Raw genomic sequence first — 25,441 nt, 5'->3', positions numbered from 1 at the left:
ATGAAGGTTCATTAAAAAAATTCACACAGCTACAAGAGAAAGGGTTCATTTAGAATTCCCTCAATTTCAATATTATTTTAGAAGTATGAAATATTTACCTGACAATGTTTTTGAGAAAGTACCACAGAGTCTGAAGAATTCTTTAATTGTCTGCAATCGTTTTAAAAAGAAAATTTCTTCTAAAACTTGCCGGTGATTATCATCATCGAAAAAATTAACTTGTGTACTTCTGGCTTCCCTTATAATATCAACCTTACGCCAAGCTACAGGTATTTCCATCTTATTTAACTGTCAATTAAAAAAACCCAAAAAATCCATTTCATTCTATTTTTTCCTACATTCATTGACTCAAATATTTCTTATATATATCTTATTCCTAAAATAAAATAAAGTTAACACTTACCTTTTCAATTAGTAAGCCAAAAGCTGTTTCAACTTGGGCAAACATTCCATCAAAAGCAACTAAAAGCATCTGACCAGCTGACATTTTGGGTGTTTCATCAACTGAACCATTTCTTGGTTGAATCAATTCACCATACTGAGCATGCAGTATCCTGATTAAAAGGAAAATTAAAACAATTCAAACAATAACATTCATTATAGCCAAAGCAAAAACTGATAAAATTTCATCAAAGGACTTATTTCACCTATACCTCAACAAGTAGAAAAGCCAATCAATACAAATGGGAGAATATAAGGTCCTTGAAAACAGGGATTGTTTCATTTTTTGTGTTTATATCCTAAATCACTAGAACAGTTCCCAACACATTAGGTACTTAATAAATGCTTGTTGATAATGATTTTTCAGGAAAAACAAAACAACCCCCCAAAAAACCAAACCAAACCAAACCAAACCAAACCAAACCAGACAGGCTGGATAGAAATCTTACTAACTGCATTGGTACAAAACACAGGAGTGGACTATGCCAAATGTCTTGAGTTTTACAGGAGAAAAATATAAAGGAACCCTAGAGGCTATGTCAGTCCAGTCTATACTTAAATAGGAATCCTTTCTATAACAGCTTAATTAATAGTCATCTTGACTTTCTGGGTGTTAAATTGTTTAACGGGGTATGAGAAATGATCTTTTTAAAATTTTTTTCTCTTTTGTTTTGTTAGTTTTAAATATGAAACTTGAAATGGAATTATACCTCATACTTGGTATCAGTTTACAATGTCTAACCACCCTGACAACACCGCATACTTCAAAGCTCAGAATACTAAAATTTGCCATTGGTAATTAAATCTTATGGGACTATAATGGATACTTGAGTCTGATTCCAGGAAAACTACATCGGGATTGCTAACAAGCCTCTGATGAAGGATGTCAAGTATCCCTGTAGGGGTGATGTCAGTGTCCAAGCTGGGAAGCTGTCTCAGTGGGAAGTGAAAAGAGTGGCTTTTCAGCAAATGTTCTGAGGTAGGCCTGCCTCTTCTGACTTAGTCTATAAGACATGAATATGCAAGACATGAGAATATCTTTATTTACCTCTGATTTTGGTTTATCCCTATGACTTGTATAGAGTAGAAATCAAGACTATGGGTTTTGTTCCTCTTTTTCTTTGGCATGGCAGCTTTTCTTAGTCATGGTAGATGGTGGGTAACTACAATATTGTTGTATCTGACCTACATGTTTGTAAGATATAAATTACCTCCACTAGACGTTGAATATGTATCAGAGTCTTTATATTTGTGTACACACACACACACACACACACACACACACTTTTTTTTCCTTTTATTTTTGGGAGAGGTGATTCATATATTATTTAATGCATTTTAAAATTAGCAATATAGTCATACATGGTTTACCAAGTCTATTGTTGTTGCAAAAGAATATTCACTATGTCAGAACATTATTTTGTGTTACCATCAGGTTATGTATATATGTAGGATTAGATGCTGGGCAGTATCTCATCCTTCTGAAGAGGGATTATTGTAAAATTATCCCAAAAATTCAAAGACTAAGACCATTTAAAAGCAATTTTAGGGAAAGATATCACCATTAACCTGAACAGGAAAACAAATCTCTTGGAGAAGATACTGTGAGGACCATCAGGATTTCAAATGGACTAAAAAGATGACAGCAGTACAGGATATCCCAGAAATCAAATACATAAAAGATTCTTGAGCAAGTTTCTTTGAATTTAATGAACTGAATTGTGGTGAGTTGGGCCCTCCATCCACTTCTGTCTTTTCCATGCGCCATTATTTTATTATTATAATACCCTTGTGCCAAAAAGGGGGAATAACCCCCTTTAATGAGTATTATCGATCATTTTTTATGTTAAGAAACACCCAAATGTAGTTAAGAACCATCATAAAATATGTAATATCTTTAGGTCTTTATGCACCTTGGTGATACAATCCTAAAATGTATAGATATTCTATATGGGGTGATTCACTGGGGAGAATCAGAGTGGGGATTGCATAAATTTAATATAAATTGTATCCCTCTTTCCTTTCTAAAAGGAAAGTTTTGAAAATCCATTTTGGTCTTACCCCTACCCTTTAACTGGGTTGGGAACTTGAGTCCAGAAGCTTATCTGTGGAAGGAGAAAAACCTGGCTCCCTGGCACCCTGGAAGATGCTTGCATTTTGTTCCACACGACTCGGGTCTGTTCAGCCAGGTTGACTGGGAGGGAGTGACATCACTGGGGTTATAAATTGGGGATCAAGGAAGTAGCAAATAGAGACACAAGGTGAGTGGCAAACTCAAATTAGCTAGGCAACTGGTCATGTGATTATGTGCCTTTTCTCTCTCCAACTGGCTTTTCTATCTCTTCCTCTAGATTACCTTTTATGTAATATAGTTATTTGTTTTTCAGGTGATTGCTAATTGCTGATGTGACACATCATTTATACAGTCAGAAAAGACAGCTAAAAAGTAAACTATACTCTTTTAAGAAAGCCTAGAATTTACTGTGAGTTTGCTAGGTGCAAGGCACATGTAACAGGAGTTGAAAACAATATTCTTTTGCTCTGATAATTCAAGGAAGAAACAAAGCAATCAATGTTGGCATCAGAGGATTACTCTGAACCTGAAACACAAGCAGTGCAGAAAAGATCTAGAATCTCAAAAGAAATAACGAAAAAAGCAATAGGAATTAAAAGTACTTGACAAAATATAGCTAACCCCGTAAATATTATATGACAATAAGCTCAAAATAGAAGCGACTAAAGTTTTTTAAGTCTCTCCCCCTCCAATAAGAGTTCTAGTTAGACTTCCTTTACTCCAGAATTGCCAAGGGAAGGAGGGCAAAAAACGAATAAAGAAAAGAAACACCAAGGGGAGAAGAAAGCTCCAGAATGAGAATCTTGGAAATAGTTAAGAATGGCAGTGGCCATGTTAAGACAAAGATTCCCAGTCAAGGATCCCAAAGTCCCAAGTACCATGTGCAGAGTTATAGTGAAGACCTAGAAGATCCAGGATTATGAAACTTAGATCTGGGTGGCTTAACCCCACACCCAAAAGTACAGCAGGGAAACCAGAGCCTAGATCACTGGCACAAAGCCCTAATTCAGGAACTAAATCTGGAGTCATGGGTAAGAAACTAGTATTAAAAATTCAGGACAAATCTATAAAATTATTCCCAAGAAAAGAATTCAAAATGCAATGAGGGAGGGAAGACAACGACTTTCCATAAAGATTATATGAATACCTAGGTGAAATGCTACAAGATCAAGAAACCACAAATGAAAACTGCCTAAATCCATTCGAACCAGAGTACAAACAGGGAGTTGGTAGATTCAGTTATCATTATTAGTAAGAAATATCAAAAAGAAAAGATCCAAGAATAAATATCATAGCCCAAATCTAGAACTCTCACATCAAAGGACAAGAGCATTCAGAAAGAAGCAGTTTAAGTACTAAGGGACCAAAACCAGCTTCATAGAAGACAAAGAAGTTTCTATTATAATAAAAGGAGATACTGGAATAATTTCAAAAGGCATTAAAATATGTATTTATAACCAATAATAATATACTTTGTCAAGCTGAGAGTAATCCTATAAGTAAAAAAAAAGGGGGGGGGATGATTTAAAATAGAATATAGGATTTAGGAGTGTCTAGGTAGTTCAGTGGATTGAGAGTCAGACCTATAGACCTATATCCTGGGTTCAAAAGTGGCTTCAGACATGTCCTAGCAGGACCCTGGGCAAGTCACATAACCTCAATTGCATAGATAGCCCTTGCTGCTTTTCTGCCTTGGAACCAACACACCCAGTACTGATTCTAAGATGGAAAGTAAAAGTCAAAAAAAAAATAGCATTAAGATTATTATTATTTCTGAGTTAGGATAAGAAAAAAAAATGAATGAGTATGAAGAGAGCAAACTATATTTAGGTTCTGCTGCTTAATTTAAAGTTCAAGCAAATCCCCCCCACCCCCACGTCATTCCTTTTACTGAAAGACTGTCCTTTTCCTTATACTATTATTGAAGTCTTTTGCTTTTGTTTCACATTCATTTCTAAACATCCTTTCACTATCCAATGAGCTTTCTCTTATAGCAAAGATGTCTAACAGCATATTCATCACTGTACTCATAGCCTACTTCTACAATTACATGGCATTTAGGTTTACTTTACTGTATATGTGGAGTTTTCCAATTTCATTATTGTAGTCATGATATGTAATCTTTTCCTGGTTTTGTTTACTCTACTGCATCAGTTCATATACTTCTTTATTTAAAATTTAATTATTCATTCCTTCATTCAATTACATGTAGGAACAATTTTTGACAACTGTTTTTTGATGTTTCAGGATTTTCTTTCTCCCTCTCCCTAGCAGTAAATAGTCTGGCCTAAGTTATGCCAGTGTAAAACAATATTTTCTTAAAAGATCACACACATATTTTCTAATATATTGTTTTACTTATTCTGATCAACATTTGGTTCTGAATGCCCTTAAATCTGTATATGAAAGAACATATAATACACATATTATAAATAATATATCTATACATAATATAAAACCGAAATCTTCCAGGTAAGTTTTAAGTTTATAAATCAATAATGAAAGATAATAAAAACATTCCTTTATTCTATCCACTTTTCCCTCTAGCACAAGAAAAGGAATCATTGGAAAGTCTTGTTTACCTTGCAACATCTATATAATGAGCATGTGTTTCTTCTTCTAATCCCATGGCTGCATTTCTCAAATAGGCCTGAAGAGATTCAACCAATGTCTGTAAAGGGACGCCATCAGTTGTTTGTTCAATAAGTGTGTCCAGTTCATGAAGCATACTTTCTAATGTATATTCTCCTTTCATTAAACATCTAAGTGCTTCTGGAAATATTATTTGCCGAAAGTTGGAATTCAATTCCTACAAACACATAAATTTCATTTAGTGAAAAATTTGCATTATTTCAACAGTTAAATCCTACTAACTTAGTGTTTTCCAAAACAGGACTATGGCATACACACCAAGTAGGAATCAACCAAATGGAGATCAGGAAGATGGGTTGTCCCCCAACATTCCTCATGATAGCCTGTCTCCAACTTAATCCTACAACTCCTCCTTTGCTCATCCTAGCTGAATATTCCTCACTCTCTACTTTTGACTACTGGTCGGTCTCCCATGGTTGCTGCATTGGCAAAATTCCTCCTCTCACACCTAGCATCCTCTACTCTAACCTTCAGATCAACTGACAGCTCAGCAAGGAGGCAATGACTGAGAAATTTTCTCAACTCCACTTTACATTGTTTTTAGGGAGGAGTTCCCAGGATGAGCTAGAATGAATGGGTTAATATGTACACTGCAGATCTTTTTAAAATTATCTTTCTTCTCAAACCCACCCCTCTCTTTTTAAGTTCCCCAATTCCTACTGAAGGTTCCACCAGTTTCCCATATCCTTTCAACTTCCTTGTTATCCTTAACCCCATATACAAATAAAACTGCAATTGCCAAGTTTGAAGGCCATTTTTCAATGCTCATCCTTCTTGATATTTCTCCAGAATGACTTACTGATGAACACCCTCTCCTCTTGGATACTAACTCTCTAAAAGTAATGTTAAGTATGTTACCTATTAAATACTCTCCTATCTGTACACTTTTTAAAAATTGGAAAAAATATTTTTAACCTGACAAAAATCTTCCCAGCCAAGAGTTTCAATGATAAAAATACCCCTTCTGATAAGTTTGCAAGAACTGATTGCTGTCAGGGAAGACAGAAATTTAATAGCCAAATATCAACAAAAATCTCTGTAACATAGGTAGAATGGATTAGAAAATGAGTATGATTTAAGAAACCTAGTGAACCATGGACTTCTATTAGCAGTTTTGTATCTTTGTGAGGTATCTATTTTAACTGTTGACAACCAAGAAAATAAAGTTCAGAAAATAACTGAACCTAAAACTAGACTTGCTGGACAACAATATATTAAACCAAAAATTTTAAATATAAAGAAGCAGATTCGATTACCACCCTCTCACTAAAAATACTAACATTTTCAAAATGTGTATTATCTTCATCTCATAATTTGAAAATGCCCTTTTTGCATAAAATTTGCGATTAAATAGATATATACAATATTAGGGGTGCATATTCAAAAACTTTTTATTGACAAGGCTAGCATGGACCCCTATAACTAGCTAAAAAAGAATGAAAGAGAAACTAATTTTTATAATAATGGAGCAGTAATTACTAATAGAATAATGACTTATAGTGTTTGGTTTCAAATCCAAGATCAAAACTTAGAAACAATATATTTTAAAATCTATTGTCATAATGCACCAATTACATAATTTTTGGTTTAATTTTTACTATAAGTGGAGGTATAGAGATTCTTATATGCTTTTCTAAAGATGATACACTTAATGGCAGAAATGAAATGATATAAGGACTTTGTAAACTTTAAAGTGCCTATATAAGAGAGCTAAGAAATATGTACAATATCTAAAGCATGACTTTATATGACTTGTGTTAAGCAAAAAAAATCTCACTAGACACAGATACAAACAGGAACATGGAATTTTAATTATATGAGAACAAAATTTTAACTGACTTATGAAAATTAGCCACAGCTGAGGTATTTTAGAAACAATCCTGAATTCAGAGTCAGAAGACTGAGTTCTTGAACATTTTTGTTAGAAAATAAGGATAATATTTGTTATCTACTTTTTGACAGGTGGGGGTGGGGGGAAGGAGACAGTTACAGAGAGATGGAAGGAGAAAAAACACATAGGAAGCATGTTTAATTTTCTAAGGCATTACTATAAATAAAAGCTATTACTATATTAACATGCAATATAACATCACCAATGATAATAAACAATTATCCTTTCCAAAATGTTCATTTGACAACATAGCTAAGTTTTTTTAAATGAGGTTGATTCAATAATAGGAACAGCAAGTATATTTGTTTAGGATATGGGCTTCCTTACAAGAATAATAAAAAAAAATTCATGGAAAAGAAAGCAAATGAGGCTGATGTAAAATAAAGATTTTTTGTTTTTTACCTGAAGTGAAGTATATACTCCATTAGCTAAGTGAACTGCTTCAGATGCTTCCACTGGGTTAGGAATATCTAAGTCCTGTGGGACCAGATGGCACTGCTTCAATAACTGAACAAGACATGTAACATTTCCACTCATACTACACAATTCCTCTAAGAACCAGGCTCCATCCCGTGAAGTAAGATCAACAAGCTGTTCTCCAGCACTAGATGCAGCACCTTCCATCATTAGATTACGCCTAAATGAGATATTTATATAATCAGGAAAAATGTACATTGAGCTTACCGATGAGAGTCAATAGTAGATACAAAAGTCAATTATGTGCAGCATTACAATGAAGAAGCTACATTTAGAGTAGACTGTAATTATTCAAATTCGGTTTGGGGAAATGTATGAAGACACAGAAATGTCCACTGTCATTTTGGATAAATTTATTTCGGATCTAAAAATCCTAAAATTTTCAATTTGGGGGAAATGAAAAAAAAGGAGATAATGAAAAAGGCAGCACATCAGCACAAACTCTCTTTTTTTAGCTCCCAAATTAGGATTAAGTGTACAAAATGCATTTTCAGAGTTTGTGGAAAGGCTCAGAGAACACGTGTCCAGGTTATTTCCTGAACCACTGAAGAGTGAAAAGCTATGGAGATCATTGGCCCTATATTTGTAAATCTCTTCCAAAAGGATAAAGGAGATATAAATGGTAGCTGATTAGCTTTAAGAATGCTCCCAGGGCAGATTTTGACTATTGCCCACACATTAAATAGCACCACAGAGTTTCAGACTTCTTTTGTAGAGTAAAATGAAAATATATACTCCTATAGTTTCCTGGTATTACACTGGTATTAGAAAATATTAGGTATTACAATGAGTTAAAGAATTATTTTCTATTCATAAGATATTAAAAATTCAACAAAAATAATACCTATACTGTAGTAAAATATTGTGAATAAAAAATGAAAAACAAGATAGTTCCTGCTCTTTTGGAGTTTACAAATCTAATAGTCTCTTAACAAAGAGCATGGCCCATTAAACACAACTAACTTACCTTGTAAGGGTGCAGAGGGCAGATATAATAACACTTGCTAGGCTCAAAGACCCTTCTTCTCCATTTTCATGTAGAAAAACTTTAATACAACGTTCAATTTCTTTCAACTGTTCTTCACAAACTGGCACAGTAACAGCTTCTTGCTTCAACCTTTCCACTTGTCTTATAAGTCGACTGTTGATATCTGCAGCATAACGCTGAAGAGTCATTTCTGTGGCAGTTATGAATTGGCATACTGTTGGAGGAGGTTGGGGAGCATACTGCATTTCATATCTGTAAAAAAAAAATCACAAAACACAGATTATTTGAATGTGGCATAATTATATTAATTAGGAAAAAGCAATATTTATTATTTTAAGTAAGAAAAAAGGGGGTAGCTGGGTAGGTAGCTTAGTGGATTGAGAGCAAGTCCTAGAGACTGGAGGTCCTAGGTTCAAATATGGCCTAAGACACTTCCCAGCTGTGTGACCCTGGGCAAGTCACTTAAACCCCATTGCCTAGCCCTTACCACTCTTCTTCCGGTTCCAAGAGAGAAGGTAAGGGTTTAAAAAAAAAAGCAAGAAAAAAATAAGACCAATAAAAGTGCAAGAAAGTGACTTCAAATTTCCTAGCTCAATCTCCCATAAAGTTTAACTTATTTTTTTTTTTTGCTGAGAATGTGTACCCAAAAAAATCTAAGAATTTTTTCTTCCTCCAACCCTACCCTGTTGCCTATAACTTACTTTCTGTATAATTCCTGACAACGTTCTATTGTTGTGTTACAGATAAGTTCTTCCATCCAAGTCTTCCATTGTTCAATTCGGTGTTTCTGAAATATTGCTTTGGGGTATTGAAGAGCTACAGTTGCATAGTGATGCAACTGCTCAAGACATCCTCTTAACACTGACCGCCGTTGCTGTAGAAGAGCACCGACCTCTCCCTCTAGCTGTTCACACTGGCTGATCAAATGGGCCTGACCAGCATTCTGAAGAAAAGCTGTTGCTGGTACATAGCTCGGAGGACCTATAGGTAAAATGAAATATAAAACATAATATAATGGAATTAAATGTAGCACTAACTTTGGAAATATAACACAGACTATCAATGAAAATATGTGATGGTCATATAAGGATCTCTATATATTATAGATATAGCATACCAAGGTCCATTTGTGTGCTAATCTCTTGAAGAAGACTTGCAAGTTGTGTTGCTTCTAAATTATTAAATGCAGCCTGGTAATGTGTTATCCACTGTTCAAATTCATTCAGTTTCACCTGGATTGCTTCCTGAACAGCTCTTTGCTGAGTCTGCAGTTGTGTATGTTCAGAATACCTGAATTAAAAAAAAAATTAAACAAATATTTCTCTACATTAATATGTTAGATTGCATAAGGGTCAATTGCTCAAAAGATGACATTACAAAAAACATGTGATTTGTACTTATATTGCCTTTATTTTTTATTTTTATTTATTTTATTTATTTTTATTTTTTAATTTTTATTTGGTCATTTCCAAACAATATTCATTGGAAACAAAGATCATTTTCTTTTCTTCCCTTCCCTCCCACCACCTCTCCCATAGCCCACATGTGAATCCATTGGGTATCACATGTGTTCTTGATTCAAACCCATTTCCATGTTGTTGGTATTTGCATTAGAATGTTCATTTAGAGTCTCTCCTCAGTCATATCCCCTCCACCCCATTGCCTTTATGTTTTAAAATAAAGTTGGTGTTAAACAGAAGATCAAAGGATGTCTGTCTACCAGTGGTTCTCAATGTTTTAGTCTCAAGATTTCCTTAAAAAATGGAAAACTTCAAGAGCTTTGGTTTATGTTGGTTATATGTATCTACTCATATTTACAGAAAATTAAATATTAAAATAAACTTCTGCATTCAATCAGTTGCAATGTGTTGTTTTAGTTGAAAGATGACAATTCAACCTCACACAGATATGTAGTTGGAAAAGGGAGGAGTATCTTAATAGATGATGAATATCTTAGTATTACCACGAAAATAGCTTTGACCTCATGGTCCCCCTGAAAGGATTTTAGGGACTCCAGTTATTTAGAACACCACCCTTATTTTATAAATAAGGAATCTATGGTCCACAGAAGTGAAGTCATTTAAGGTCTAAACTGGAGGGTTGAGGAGAAAAACCAATCACAGGCTCAAAGATGAGAAATTTAGGCTACAAGGAACATTAGAAGTTATCCAGTCCAATTCTCTCTCTTTTTTTTAAATAGATGAGGACTAAAAGCTAGAAAGATTGACATGGTTATTAAAAAGTGAACATTCCTGAACAAATATTCAACAATTCCTTTACACCTGTGCTGCAGAGTATGAGAAGGATGATCCACTCCTTCAGCTCCTTCTAGGAATTCAATCTCCTCAAGGAGTTTGCCTTGTAATTTTTCAACATCTGTCAGTTGTTCTTGCAAGTTCAGATATTCTTCTAAGCTGCTGTCTAGCTTGGGAAGCACGACCAGCATTTCATCTCTATTCTTAAACCAATTTACCTATAAAAAAATTCTTATTAGGAAGGCTTCTTACAGTCAATTTTCTCAAACAGTTTAGCATCATTAACTACCACAATGTGAAATCAGTAATATGTAATATTAAGGCAGTAGAAAAAGAAAATAATTTTTTAAAACAAAGGTAAAGACAATGCATGGCCCTTGACAAAATACTGGGAGTTTTTTAAAGGAACAAGATAGAAACTAAAAGACTTGATTCACTAGCATAGAATAAAAGGAAAAGCAATTATTTCCTAAGAAAGAACCCAAATGGACAAGATTCTGTGTAACATATAAGATTAGTTTCAATACTGAAACTCAAAATGAGCTGTTATATTTAAGTAGTGGTTCAAATCATTAACATGCTTTTAATTATATGTTCAAATAGAACATTTTATCAAATTTCCTTCACCTTAATTTCAGCAACTCTGGAAGAGAAAAGGCTTCGTGTAATGTCTCTCTCCATCTCTCTTTTACTTTGTTTGTTTTCAGCTTGTTGGCCACCACCACCATAGACAGCTCCAGCAAATCCTGCTTCTCCCCCAGCTGTCCAGTCGACGAGGGGATCATATACAAATGCTTCCAGTAATGTAAGCAAAGTCTCTCTTCCACGTCGCATGATATGCAGGACCTGTTTTAGAAATCATTTTAGACTAGATTTTTGGTGAGTTTCCTCAAAAATGAAGGCCTATTTTGTAGTCAAGAAATAATAATAGATATAACACTTGCTTCCTTGGTTAAAATGGACCCTCCCAAAAGAGGAAAGCATACCTGCTCACAAGAAAGCCTGAAAACTCCTTCTACTCCAGTCACACCCAGGGCTGTCTCAATATTATGTGTCATGCGGAAAGGTACTTTTTCTGGAACTCTAAGGCTTTTACCTAAACAAAAAGATATTATTTTCTTATTTTAGTTCTACTTACTTCTAGTAAAGCCATTTTAAGAATACCAAAAAAAGCCACTTCTACTTTACCTTTTTCAAAGCAAACATTATAATCTATATGAACAACTTCTCCTGTAGTCATGTCTATAAGAACATTATCCAGATGTCTATCTCCAAGGCCAATTATGTATCCAACCATAGACATGACTGCGGTAGATCTTGCATAGGACTTAAAAAAGAAATTACATATCACTAGTAGTATTTTTCCAACATGAAAATAAAGCTTTGAAACTAGTACCAAAAGTGCCACCCCTACCCTCTCAGAGATGGTTCTTCTTTCTCACTACTTTACTTTTCTTCCTATTTTTTTTTTAAATGCACTTTCACCCACCCCTCAAGTAGCACTTAAATTTTCTTGTGGTTCCTTTCTTATAAGTTCTATAATCATGGCTAAAAGCATCATATAGTTTAAATTCAGGTCTTTATTATGTTACCCCCCATTATCAAAGCTCTAAGCTTTATTTCAAACAAACCATACCTGTGTAACTCTCCACCATTCGTCAGGGGTAGTACAAGATGACCAAAGCTCCTTAGCCAGAAGATTTGGGGGTGTTGCCTCCATTAGTTCTTCTAACACAGCCTTCATCACATTAAGAGGCCAATCACGACGGGAAACATCAAGACTAAGCCCAACTGCTTTTAAGGCAGGTCCAATTTTACTATAATAAAGTTCACTTGGTCGAGGCACTATTCCGGGATTTTGAGGGGTTTGGTAGGAATCTTGAGCCTGTTTTAAGAAAAAATACAATTTTATTCCCAACAAAAGCTCGAATTGCTAATACTGTCAGACAGAATTGATGGGTGTTAGCTTTGCTAAAGTACTTTTTTTCTCCTTTCTTTTAAGTCTTTGTAATAGCAAGGGCTTTCTGGGTAAATGATATAAAAACAAGAGGAATCAATTATTTTTTAAAAAATAGAAATCTAAAAATTTCTTAAAACTTTCCTAAGGGAGAATAGTAGCTCAACTGATTGAGAGCCAAGCTTACAGTTGTGAGGTCTTGGGTTCAAATATGCCCACAGATACTTTCTAGCTATGTGGTCTTGGAAATCACTTAACCCACCCTCCCTAGCCTTAGTGCCAATTCACAGTATTGTTCTAAGATGGAAAGTAACAGTTAAAACTTCCTTGAAATAGTCTATCATTATACTTTCGAAAATAAAAACACTAACAAGGAAATGCTAAATGAGAAGTAGCACTAGTAAACTTAGAAGAATGCTGGATTCAGTGATCAGAAGAGCCCTGAGTTTGAACTGCATCTTGCAATGAATTTTGTGACTGGGCAAAACATGTAAAAAATTCTTCACATTTGAGTTTCCTTCATGTATAAAATGGAGGTAATGCTTAAGGAACCTACTTCATATTATTACTGTGATGGCCAAATGAGAAAAATATGTAAAACATTATATAATTTTAAAAGTATATATTAAAGCTATTTAAATTATCAGCTAGTAATATTATTATTAGCTAATGGTATACAGCACTTTATAAAACTAGGAATGTAAAAGGGGAAACAGAAATGGCTTTTAGAACCACAAGTTTAAACTAAAGAATTGCAAAACAAAACAACAATTCATTCTTTCAATATTAATGAAATTGTTTACCTGTCCAAGTCCTCCTGGAATAGCTTTTGATGTACCAAATAGCTTAATCATCTTCCTTATGGCCCTATGTCCCCTTTAACTCTGGCACTGCTTCTTTAGTGGAGATATCATTTGTGTACCATTACTTTTTCTTTCAGGTTTAATTCATAAGTGTCAGGAGTTTTTCTATTTGCCTCTCTTTTACTTTAAAAAAATGATTATCTTTACCATAATTTCATATTCTTTTCTGTCAAGGTTTTCTCAACAAATCAAACCTGTGAATTTAATTTAATAGAAAACATTGATAGGGATAGGGAACTCCCAAGTGAGGAAGCTCCCTCTACCAATGCAGACTGACATATTGTCTGTGATTTATAGTCCTAGAGTGTTTTCTAGAGCAGAGGTGTCAAACACTTGACCCACAACACTCACAAGTTCAGTTAAGTCATGTAAAAATTTAATTAGGAACTATTTAATAAGCTAAATAAAAATCCAGTAAAGCATAGATAATATCACATTTTAAAGTTAAGTCAATATGTAGCCTGCAGGGATCATTTTCTACTTGAGACTACCACCACTGGCCTAGAGCACTAAGAGATTAGTGACTTGCATAGGTTCCCACAGCTAATTATGTGACAGAAGTGGGTCTTGAACTGAGATCATCTTGGCAGAATGGAGTAGAGAATACAAAACATTTAATATTCAAAACACCAATACATAAAAACCTTTGCATGCTTTTAATATTTTAACATATCAGTGATTCCATATTGCTTAAAAAGCCTCAAATTAAAAAAAAAGTATTCAAACTTTTCCAATGAATCACAAAAATCACATTTCGATTAAATTACACACCTTTATAACTTCCTAATATATTCTCACATTCTACAAAATAGTATATTCCCAGCACCTCACAAAGCATCTTATCAGATGCTCATAAAATGTTTGTTAAATTACTGTACTAGAGCAAAGTATGATCTAAAAAATGTCATTTGCACTTATATGTATCAATGTGTGTTTGGGAATTTCAATATAGATATACATTTTGAGCTCACAATATAATAAAAATATCTACCTTTTGTGCTTGTAAAGCAGCTTCTCGTTGTTGCCACCGTTTGTAAAGACCAAATAAAGGTGTAGCTCCATCAACCCACTGGATCAGACCTGACCTGGTTCCTAGTGGTGTTACAGAATAATGTCTAGCATGAAAACGAGGAGTCTCTTGACGATTAATTGTAGCAAACATAGTATTCACAATAGACAAGAATTGCATAATTCTCTCATCTAGGTGCAAATCTTCTAGTCCTGCAATTAAAAACAAAATATGGCATACTGAGAATATGTGGCTAAACAAAAAGGGAAATATTAGGTTGCTCTGGAGAAGTAAAAATTTGCAACAGATTAAAAAGAAACTAGTAATAGTAAGGTACCATATTCAAAGATTTTTTAAAAGACATGCATTTTTTAGTCAACATTTTAAGCAGTGGTTTTGAATGTGAAGGAATCTATTCATTATAATGGGAGAAAATGTTTATTTTTATAACTCAAGGGCAGGGGTGGAAGGGAGATACAGAATTAAGGTCTTACCTTTGAAAAGATAAGGGTAGTTTTTCCCATCTGAACCTAGAAAGAGAAGTTTCTTTGGTTTGGTTTTAGTAGGCAAGATTGTGATGGTACCACCAACACTGTGAATTGTAACTGTATCTCTGGCAGATACTTCTCCAGGAAGGGCAATTTCAGTGTTAGTCATGGCAGCCAACCAAGGACTAATTTCTTCAAGACGTAAGATGTAACTAGCACGTTTTTGTGCTCTCTGCTGTAAACTTAGCATCACCTGCATTTAAAATTAAAAATCAACAACAACAAAAATTCCTAAAGTTCAATGTATTAGTGTGACATTCATTCACATTTACTTTGGCATACAAGCTTTGGATCAGATAGATAATATTAATAATCATATGGCATTAAGTTTTTAAAAACCTTAATTATAAAAGAAAAAGTAGCAGCAAATGTAAGAGTCTAAAATCTATTTCACATGATCAATTTGTACCCTTAAAAACCCTATCTGACACATAAGGAAAATTAACAATAAATATGAATATATTTTATTTTAATATACTATCTTTCCTAGTTTAGTCATTCTTAACTATTTCCGCAATTGATAAAAACATTTAAGGGCAATATTAGTTTTATTTTCTATGCTAATAAGTGTTATTAGGTTGTTTGCCTTTTTGTTAATATAAACACTAAATATATCCACTAAAAGTAAATTTAATTACATAATAAAACATTCTCCTTTCATTTGTTTCCTCTGTAACAAAAGAGATATTTAATAATGAATTAGGGGGACCAGCTCAATATCTTTGGGTTATATGTCACAAAGGACCAGTAAGTATTACAGGGTGAACACTTAATTTATATAGCAGGTTCTCTCATCAAGGAAGGAAACTTTAGTGTGTCCAAAACAAACAAACAAACAAACAAACAAACAAAAACCCAACCCAAACCCAGTTTTACACAACTTTAGCTAAAGCTGATCAAACTTCCACAGCAGGAAATCAAGGAACTTAGAAAAACAAATCATCATCATATTTAAAGGAAAAAAAAATTTTTTTTTTTAAATTTACTTACAGGTATTCTTATATAAACAGTACCTCTTTAAAAGGGATCCAGCTACTTCCTGGCTTTGCAGGATTGGATGGATTCTTCAATTTTTCTAGAGCATTTTCAATTGCATCACCATAATTGTCCTGAAACCATTTTTCGTGAGGAGTTTCTGCAGGGGCTGCTGTAATGCTCCGTACATGTTCCAATGCAAATACAATAGGTTTCATCAAAGCAGTGTGCTTCTCACGCATGATAGCAATTTTTTCCTCTCTAACAAAAAGGAATTTTTATTTTTGACACTTTTAAGTACATGATATAATTATGTATGTCTGTATGTATATAATTTCTAGATTTAAGAATGGAAGACAATTATATAAGTAATTAGTAATGAAACTTGTAACAAATAAAACACTTAAAACTAAAAATACAATGGGAATGGCTTCTAGTATTTTCTAAATATATTGTATAAATTGGTGCTACATAGTTCTGTAATCAATGTAGATAGAGTAATACTATTGCTTTTTTTCTCAAGCCCACCTCTCAGATCTATTAGTCCCTTCATTCACAACTGTCTCCTTGCCTATGGGCAATAGATTTTAAGCTTATTTTTGGACTAAACTGACTTACCAAAAAAAAAAATTTATATATATACATATATATAAAATTATTTGGAGAAAATAAAAACTTGAGCAGTACCTAATGCTTTAGAGCTCCTGAAAAATGAAACTAATCTTACAAATGAGAACGCTACTAAAATGTTACCAGAAAGAAAAGCAAGATTAAAATTTATGGAAAGTACGTGTTAAAGCAAAAGTAGAATACCCATTTCTATAAAAAAATTTTGATTAATTTTATGCACTTCAGAAATTAGTGTACTTTAAAAAATTTTGATTTCAATAGCATTAAAAGTTTAATATAAAAATATTTTGGACAGCGGGTGCTAGTGAGTCAGAAATCTAAGCATTTATATGGTATTTGTTCTTTGTAATAAAAAGTATCCATAAAAACATACTTGCGCAATGTGTTGTTGTTTTGGACTCTCTTCACTTCATCTTCTAATTGCTGAATTCTTCTCAAAACATACATGTGCTGTTGTAGTAGAACTCCTAACCAAAGCTCATCCCAAAGGACAGTAACCCTGCGAAGCTCTGCTACTAGCATTTGGACCTATATAAATACCACAGTGTTTATCTTTAGAATATATACAAAGTAGAATACTTAGAGGCCGATTTTAAATTACATCATTTCAAATGAATGATTCCATAATGTCAAGATGACTGAAAAATACTTTTAAGTAATTCTGAAAAACTAAAAAAATTTAATCTTAGTTTAACAAAATATGTAATTATGCAGTAATATTTATTCTGCAAATGCTAGTTCCACAACACTATTGAAGGCATATTTTAGACCTGAGAAAAAGATACCACATTAAAAAAAAATTGAATCTTTTACCTGTAACACCATTGTTGGATTTGCTGAAGATAGCTTTTCTACAATTTTGCTGTAGCAATCTTGCATCATAGCTTGGTCTTCATTTAATCCATTTTTAGGCTCATCCTTATTACTATCTTGAGAAGCTGGGGGACTTCCTCCTTCACACTCAGTACCCAATAATTCTTCACCTTGAATATTGCCTAGCAAGGTAGGAATTGCAGAAGGAAGTTTGTTCCCTAGAATGAAGACAATGTATAGATTATAAAAATGTTTCTCTCATGTACATATAATATTAAATAAAACTGAGAAAAAGAACAAGATTCAAACTAACTCATTTTGGCCAACTTTTTTTTTTACACTATCTGATATTTAAATACTAGAAACTTAATGTACTAGAAATACTAGATTAATTTGTACTAAAAGCCAAAATAAGAAAAATGATGAAAAGGTACGAAAGACATCTCTAATAAAGCCACAAATACATAGAAATTTATAGTACATAATACTTGCCTAAAAAAGAAATTATAATAAACAAAAATAGCTATCAATAAGATCATCATGGATTTAATTAAGTAGCTTCACTTGAGGGAAAAGCATTCTAATATTCCATACCTGAAGACTGTGATTCAGTACTAAGTGAAATAGTACCCACTATTGCAGGATACAAGATAAGGTGAGGGGAGTCCTGAGCCACTCGACAGAGTAGGTTACAAATACTTTGGCGAACATATACTTCAGGGTGGTTTAAACGGGAGAAAAGCTGTGGAATAATACCTTTGGGAAAAGAGGTAAAAAAAATTGCACAAACTGTTTAAAAAAACAAAATCCATATTTTTTTTCAGGGGGTGGGGGATGGGGACCTAAAACATGCAACCCTTCAAAATCATCAACATAGTGGTCAGTTTACTGTGCCAGGCAGCACAGCACAACAGTGAGAAAGTTGAGTATGGAGCTATAGGACCAAAGTTCAAATCTCAGCTCTGTTGCTATCTGACTTGGGGTAAATCAACTTATCTTCACAACTTCATTCATAAAACGAAGGTTTTGATTTAGTGGATTACTTGCATGGACCCTCTTAATTCTTGAGTGATGATCCAGATTTTCACAATAAATCATCCTCATTAACTGTGAGGAAAAAAGAATCTCCCCATAACCTCCCAATCCAAGGGACAACAGGGAGATGCTTCAAATTTCTCAAAGGCAAGGAAAAATAGCAGATGGGCTTTAATTATCAATTTGATGGAAATTAATACCCATAACCATTGCTGAAACCTCTGAGTGAATTCACACAATAAACCAAGAAAAACAATCATTTTGTTCCATTCATATATCTACTAAAAGAAATGAAGATGGGGTGATTTCAGAAAAACATGGCAAGAGTATGAGTACTCTCTTACAATAATGACCAACATGAAAGCATATTTTTTATAATACATGTATACTAACTAGAAGGGAAGTGAAACAATTTGAGATCTTATAAATTTGGAAAATATTTTAAAAAGTGGCATGTTCTCCTTCAAAGTCATGTGGACATGGCTGCTAATAGACATATAATGGAATAAAGGACTTTGAAGCATTTCTGATGAAAGGACCAGAGCTAACCAAGAACTCTGAAACACAAACAAAAAAAGCAGTTTGAAAGGGATAGCTATTGATATAGAGAATATAGAGACTGGCAATAATAATGTGCCTCCCCTCCAAAATTTAAGGTCATTAAAATATCTTTTAAAAATAAACAGAAGTGAACAGAAGGAAGTATAGAAGAGCAGGATATTTTTGAAAGTAACATGTGGAAACATATTTTTTAAAGTAAGCACAATAAAATAGAGATTCACAGTTGCAATCCTCTGTGTCTTAATTGCATATACTGTGTTAATTTGGGGGGGTGTTTAAATATGGAATTTTTCAAAAAAAGGTTTGTGATACACATGGCAAGTTACCATGCCTATTCTGTGCAACTCTCTGTCCAATCCAAATGGAAAGGGAAAAGGTGGAATCTACAACAGGAGGAATTCCTGTTGTAGACATGTAGCCTTTTAAGGGTTAAAGGAGGGTTAAAGATTAAAGGATCTTGCTGGGGGAACAGAATGGAGAATTCTCCCAATGGCACATGTAGAGATAAGTATTCAGGTAGTAATTAAATTATAATTGCCACAAGAGACAGAAAAGGTGAGGTCTTTCTATTGTTCAACTGGTGCATCACATACTCTGGGATGGGTCATGGGCTCTACACTCTGGAGAACACTAATAAACAAATGCCATCTGCCCATATAGGTCTTAAAATTACTAGAGGTTTCATATTTAATCATTTATGTTTTATCATAGCTAATTGTGATTCCGGTCAGTTACATATACTTCAATGGCATGTTTTCTTTCTTTCTAAACCCTTACTGAAGCTTCCGTCTTGAATCAATACTATGTTGGTTTCAAGCCAGAAGAGTAATAAGGGTTAGGCAATGGGGGTTAAGTGACTTGCCCAGGATCTCATAGCTAGGAAGCATCTAAAGCTACATTTGAACCTATTATCTTCTGCCTAAAGGTCTGGACCTCTATCTACTGGCTCCATTACTATCTACCTCACTGCTCCACTTCATTGCTCACAAGGATCATTTTTCATTTCTCTTGTGTGTCCCCAGCATGTCAGTAATAATGCCTTTGCAAACAGCAGAATTGGCTTGATAAATTAATGTATAGCATGATTAGGCCTATCTGTCCTGAAAATCCTGCTAGCTTGGTAGAATTATCTTTTAAGAATAGAAAGCTCAATGCTTTAGTGTTAATACAAATATATAAGAATTTCCTTCCTTTATAGTACAGAAGCATGTACAATAGCTCTTAGTTTTTAGGATTATTCAGTCCCAGGACCTTTAAGTAAACACAAAATTCAGAGCAAGTTAATATCATCCTAAAGAATATAATTTAATCATCACCTCAAAGGAAATTGTGAATAAAATATCTGGATAAAAACTATCTGTGAAAAATTATTCTTTTCATCTCCTCCAAAATTCACTCTTGAATAAAGGTGCTAGAGTGATTTTCAATAACATAGCTGGTACCTATGAGGCAGGATTAGAACATTGGTCTTTCCTGTCTCCGTTCAGTATTTTTCTTCAGTACATCATGTAGTTTGTTAGTAAATAGATATTTATAATATAAATGATGTAGGTTATGAGGCATAATGTAGATGCCCATGTTTAAAAATAATTAGGTTTTCACTTAATTACACATTCCATTAAAATTATAAGTTTTTATAATGCTTAATTTCAAATGTTACCTCTCCAAGGTGCAGTGGGTGTTGTTTCCAAGCCATGTTCCAGATACTGTCTAAGTTCTCCAGCATGTTTTACAAGTAATCTCAACAATCTTAATGTTGCCATTACAATAACATCATCAGTACTCTGTTCAGACCTATTACTTAAATGCAATCTGGGATCATCTTCATCTAGAGGAACCTAAAAATCAACAAAAGAGGAAAGAGAAGGGTCAGGGAAAGAATAAATAAAAATTTGTAATATTGTTCCTGTACTATACACCAAGAAAACAACTTTTGAAAAATTTGTATTTCCAGAAAGGCTTATGGCTGGGGAAATTGGAAAACAGTATGGCAGAAACTAGGTATAGACCAATATCTCACACCTAAACCAAAATATGGCCAAAATGAATATATGATTTAGATATAGAGTGATACCCAAAGTAAATTAAGGGAACATAGAATAGTTTACCTAGAAGCTTTATGGAGAAGGGAAGAATTTATGACCAAATAAGAGAGTATTGTAAGATTTAGAATGGAAACATCAAACTGGGGAAAAAAATTTTATAACAAGTTTCTCTGACAAAGGTCTAATTTCTCAAATTGATAGAAAATGAAGTGAAATTTATATGAATACAGGTCACTCACCAATTGACAAAAGGTCAAAGGATATGAATAAACAATTTTCAGATAAAAAAATCAGAGCTATTAAGAATCATAGGAAAAAATGTTCTAAATAAAATAGGTTCATTATATTTCATACCTGTCCAGCATTGAGTTTAAGAAAAGTAAAATATGCACTACAGGATAGTTTGTAGAGGCTAAAGATTCTATCTACAACTTTCCGCCACACTTTAATTAGCCCCTCTGTTGCATTTTCATCGAGATCTGAAAGCCATGGACAGCTTGCCAATAACTGGCGCCAGATAACATCGACCATATCATCTTCTTCATTGTCTTCACTCTCAGTTATCTGAAGTGTTATATCTTCATCCTGAATGAAAATTAGGCAAAAAACAAAACAAAACAAAAAACCTGTCTTCAACTCAAAAAGCAAAAACTGATACGTATATTTAAAAAACACCTCGGTATATGTGTGCATAGATATAAAGAATACACAAAAATGTGTTTGAGATCATTGGACTCAAGTCTGGAGACCTATTTTCTAACCTTCTTGCTGAAACTCTTGAGTTGCATACAGTTGTATAAGGTATATAACTTCTCTGTCCCTCAATTATCTAAGATATTAAGTGGCTACACCATAGGACTGTTTTGTAAGGAAATCACTAGATAAACTTTAATGTGATTTTCAGTTGTAAGGAAGTATATATGTATACATATGTGTGCAAGCGCATGTGTGCATGCACATATGCATTTGTATGATACATATCTTAATCAAAATGTGACCAATAGGTGAAATTTATTTTCAGTCACACTAATTGGGATCCTTTATTAAAAAAAGGAGGAAGTTGCAATTTCTGTCAGTGGAAGAAGTATCCATTTCAATGAAGTAATAGGACTTGGCCATCTCCTGTGGAAAATAGTATGGCACAAACTACGTATAAACCCGTCAAAATAACATAATTGCAAATGTTTTACTAAGAGTAGCCTGCAACAAATTTCCTTAATAGGAAAATGAAGCAATACAACACTATTTGTATTAGAAGTGACCTTTAAACAAAACTTGCCTGAATTCCGGCTGGCCGGCATACAGCCTGACCAAGAATACCATATATTTTTTCTCTATCTTCTTCAGCTATGTTGTCTGGAAGTAGATTCTGAACCTCAGACTTCTCTCTAGGTAGTAGGCGGACACCTTCTCCTTGACTGTAAAAATTAATACATGTATCGTTATTCCACTTATCCCAAATTAAATAATGATACACTAAATCTCTATCTTGAAATATACTTAAAGCCTCTTCAATAAAGTTCATCTGAATTCAGTATCTGAAGTGTACATACCTAGCATTATCAACCACCTTTCTGCCCCATCTGTATGCCCAACTAGCCAGGGCTGCCCAAGATTTGGCAACCTCAGGAGCTTGAACTGAAGAGAGGTGATACAATTGCCCCAATATGAAGTCTGGTTCCCCAACTCCAATATTTACTGTCAAGATTGAGAAAAAACAACAAATGTTAAGTACCCATAAAAGGTGCTTCCATTTAACATTTGTATACACAAAAAGTTATCAGCTAGAAGAGAATAATTTTATACTTTAAAGACCAATAAAAATGGTCAAATCCTAAAGTTTTTAAGAAGAAAAACTAAAATTTTCCTTCTCTCAAAATTTAAATATACTTTTTGATTAATCCTTGATCCATAGATTTAGAAGAGTTACCAGATATACTTTTAAAAATGTGATTTTGGATGACTACTACTGCAAAGTTCTATAAAACAAAGGCAGAATGAATTCTATACAGAAACATTCAAATATAAAAGTTATCTGTTTAGTGATACACAAAGCAGTATAAATTACTATACACAATCTTAAAATATTTATTTACTATTATTATATAATACATATATAATAATATACTATTATAACCAGTAATAATCTTTAAAAAATCATAATAATTTAATAGTTAACATAAGGCATTTTACCTGTAGATTCACTCTCAATCCGGGGATATTCCTCTTCTACTGCATTGACAGATGGTAGTGCAATCAAAGTATGTATGTTTTTAGACAAAGTAGAAAGACCTGTGAAATTCTGTTGCTGTTGGGCTCTGTATACCTGTTTCAACTGCCCTGAAATTTCTTTCCATTCTGCTTGGATCCACTTAGCCAGAGTAAGAATTGATTTAGCTACTGCATATTCCGCTTTAGCAGACTTGCAAAAGGCTATGGCACAAGAACTCAACATTTCCATCGCATGTGTTGACTGACCTAACAAAGACAACAAACTACAATTTAAAAGAATCCTTTATATATGAATAATCATTTTTATTTTGGGGTGAAATCATTGGATACCAGGACAGCAATGATCACTAGAAACAAAACAAAACAAAAAAAAAGAAGAAAAGAAAAGTAACAAGTTTTTCAGCTAATTTTCAAATATTGCAATCATTCTACTTCTAGTCCAAAACATTACATTCTAAGATAGAATACTACCATTTCACAAAATTTGCTCACCAACACAGTCAATGAAACAGGAAACACTTTTAGAAAATAAGAGCCACTAGAGAAAAAATCTTTTTCTGCTTTAGCTTCAAATTCTTAAGGTTTCTTAAATGAAAGAATTCTAAGAAAACATTTTAACCTTAAAAACAACACACATCCCCACACCCCAAACCCCAAGTTGCTTCTTTTCAAGCAATTGTTTTGGCCAGAAGCAATCTGAACCAATTTTTTTGCCTGCAAAATACTTCATACCTATCTTCCTCTTTACCCATTCCAAAAAGTTATGTGTTAAACAAATTTAGGACCTATACTATATATACATTCATAGCAAAATGAAGCCAATGAGAAAAAAGTTTCATAAAATGCCAAGAAAACATAACTTTGAGGTAGATCTCTTAAGAGTGTGCAAGGGGAAGCTAGGTAGCTCAGTTTTGGGAAACAGGAGATTCTAGGTTCAAATCTGACCTCATATACTTCCTAGCTATGACCCGTGGCAAATCACATAACTCCAATTGCCTAGCTCTTACCATTCTTCTGCCATCTAAAAGATAATAAGGTTGATTTCTAGTGTTTATATAGGATATCCATTGCATGGTTCTAATAATTCATATCCTTAACAAAAACATTTTTTGCTTCTGTGTTATGAAGAAACAGTTTAATATGTACATTCAGTGACAGATAGTGGGTCAGAAGAACATTTCTATTTCACTAAAAAAGCTAAAGAACTTAATTGGAATAAGAAAATTACCACTACTATTAAACATGTCATTAGAATAAAATTTCTACAAAGATGAATGCTGGGCTTATTATTTCATTGATAGAACTTACAAATGAGTGCACTCTACCAATGCAGATCGATATCTTCTCTTCAAGACTTCTATAGTTTTGGAAAGTTGCCTAGAGAAAGAGTGCCAATCTCAAATAGAAACAGATCCCTTGGGGCTACATATTGACTTAGAATACCACAAATTACTATTATCCATGTTGTATTTAATTTGTTTCCTTTGTTAAATATTTTATTTTACTTATGAATGTTTTGCTTTGACCTAGAACACTAAAAAGTTAAAGAACTAGCCCATAATCACAAAACCTAGTAGAGGTGGGCCTTGAATGCCCAACTTGGATTTAAGTTCAGGTCTTAATCCATGACATGAGGCAACCTCTTACAAAACTCTGTATTGGGTTTAACCATTTGAATTAATCATTTTTCCTAATAGTTTTAACATTAAACCTGTTAACATCAATATTATACTAACCTGCTGTATATAAGAGTTTGGTTTTTTCTATATCAAGCTCAGGTCCCCATTTTTCATCTACTTGACCTTGTGTCGACAATTTTTTAAAATACTGGACTAAATCTTGAGCAGTAGTAGTTTTTCCCAATTGGACTTCACTACACTGTGCAAGTAATCTTGTGGCCAGTGCTACATTTCCCCGTTTTCTGGCAAATTTTGCTGCTGTTAGGCCCAGTTCCATAAGGTGACTTCTAATTGGAACAGTTTGCTCTAAAGAGAA

At 33.6% G+C, this 25,441-nt stretch overlaps 1 protein-coding gene across 6 annotated transcripts in view; it reads right to left on the bottom strand.

Moving 5' to 3' along the window:
* SMG1 (SMG1 nonsense mediated mRNA decay associated PI3K related kinase) overlaps positions 1 to 25,441 on the bottom strand; it is a 112,529-nt gene that overhangs the window by 16,645 nt on the left and 70,443 nt on the right. For all 6 annotated transcript variants that reach the window (XM_056806584.1, XM_056806581.1, XM_056806582.1 and 3 more), the window contains 24 exons: positions 25,183 to 25,431; positions 23,408 to 23,692; positions 22,768 to 22,912; positions 22,494 to 22,632; positions 21,569 to 21,799; positions 20,830 to 21,007; positions 18,168 to 18,329; positions 17,574 to 17,791; positions 17,134 to 17,288; positions 16,169 to 16,391; positions 15,102 to 15,348; positions 14,590 to 14,819; positions 12,415 to 12,663; positions 11,967 to 12,105; positions 11,765 to 11,874; positions 11,406 to 11,624; positions 10,806 to 10,996; positions 9,641 to 9,813; positions 9,225 to 9,504; positions 8,503 to 8,775; positions 7,461 to 7,695; positions 5,098 to 5,324; positions 404 to 554; positions 99 to 288 (listed from right to left, as the gene is read on the bottom strand). In XM_056806584.1, the coding sequence (XP_056662562.1) occupies positions 99 to 288; positions 404 to 554; positions 5,098 to 5,324; positions 7,461 to 7,695; positions 8,503 to 8,775; positions 9,225 to 9,504; positions 9,641 to 9,813; positions 10,806 to 10,996; positions 11,406 to 11,624; positions 11,765 to 11,874; positions 11,967 to 12,105; positions 12,415 to 12,663; positions 14,590 to 14,819; positions 15,102 to 15,348; positions 16,169 to 16,391; positions 17,134 to 17,288; positions 17,574 to 17,791; positions 18,168 to 18,329; positions 20,830 to 21,007; positions 21,569 to 21,799; positions 22,494 to 22,632; positions 22,768 to 22,912; positions 23,408 to 23,692; positions 25,183 to 25,431 (4,899 nt within the window). The remainder of the gene's footprint in view (positions 1 to 98; positions 289 to 403; positions 555 to 5,097; positions 5,325 to 7,460; positions 7,696 to 8,502; positions 8,776 to 9,224; positions 9,505 to 9,640; positions 9,814 to 10,805; positions 10,997 to 11,405; positions 11,625 to 11,764; positions 11,875 to 11,966; positions 12,106 to 12,414; positions 12,664 to 14,589; positions 14,820 to 15,101; positions 15,349 to 16,168; positions 16,392 to 17,133; positions 17,289 to 17,573; positions 17,792 to 18,167; positions 18,330 to 20,829; positions 21,008 to 21,568; positions 21,800 to 22,493; positions 22,633 to 22,767; positions 22,913 to 23,407; positions 23,693 to 25,182; positions 25,432 to 25,441) is intronic.

This window comes from Monodelphis domestica, chromosome 7, assembly GCF_027887165.1.
Source record: "Monodelphis domestica isolate mMonDom1 chromosome 7, mMonDom1.pri, whole genome shotgun sequence".
Lineage (NCBI taxonomy): Eukaryota > Metazoa > Chordata > Mammalia > Didelphimorphia > Didelphidae > Monodelphis > Monodelphis domestica.
The sequence above is the reverse complement of the archived record's forward strand: the minus strand, read 5'-3'. Positions and strand labels throughout refer to the sequence as shown.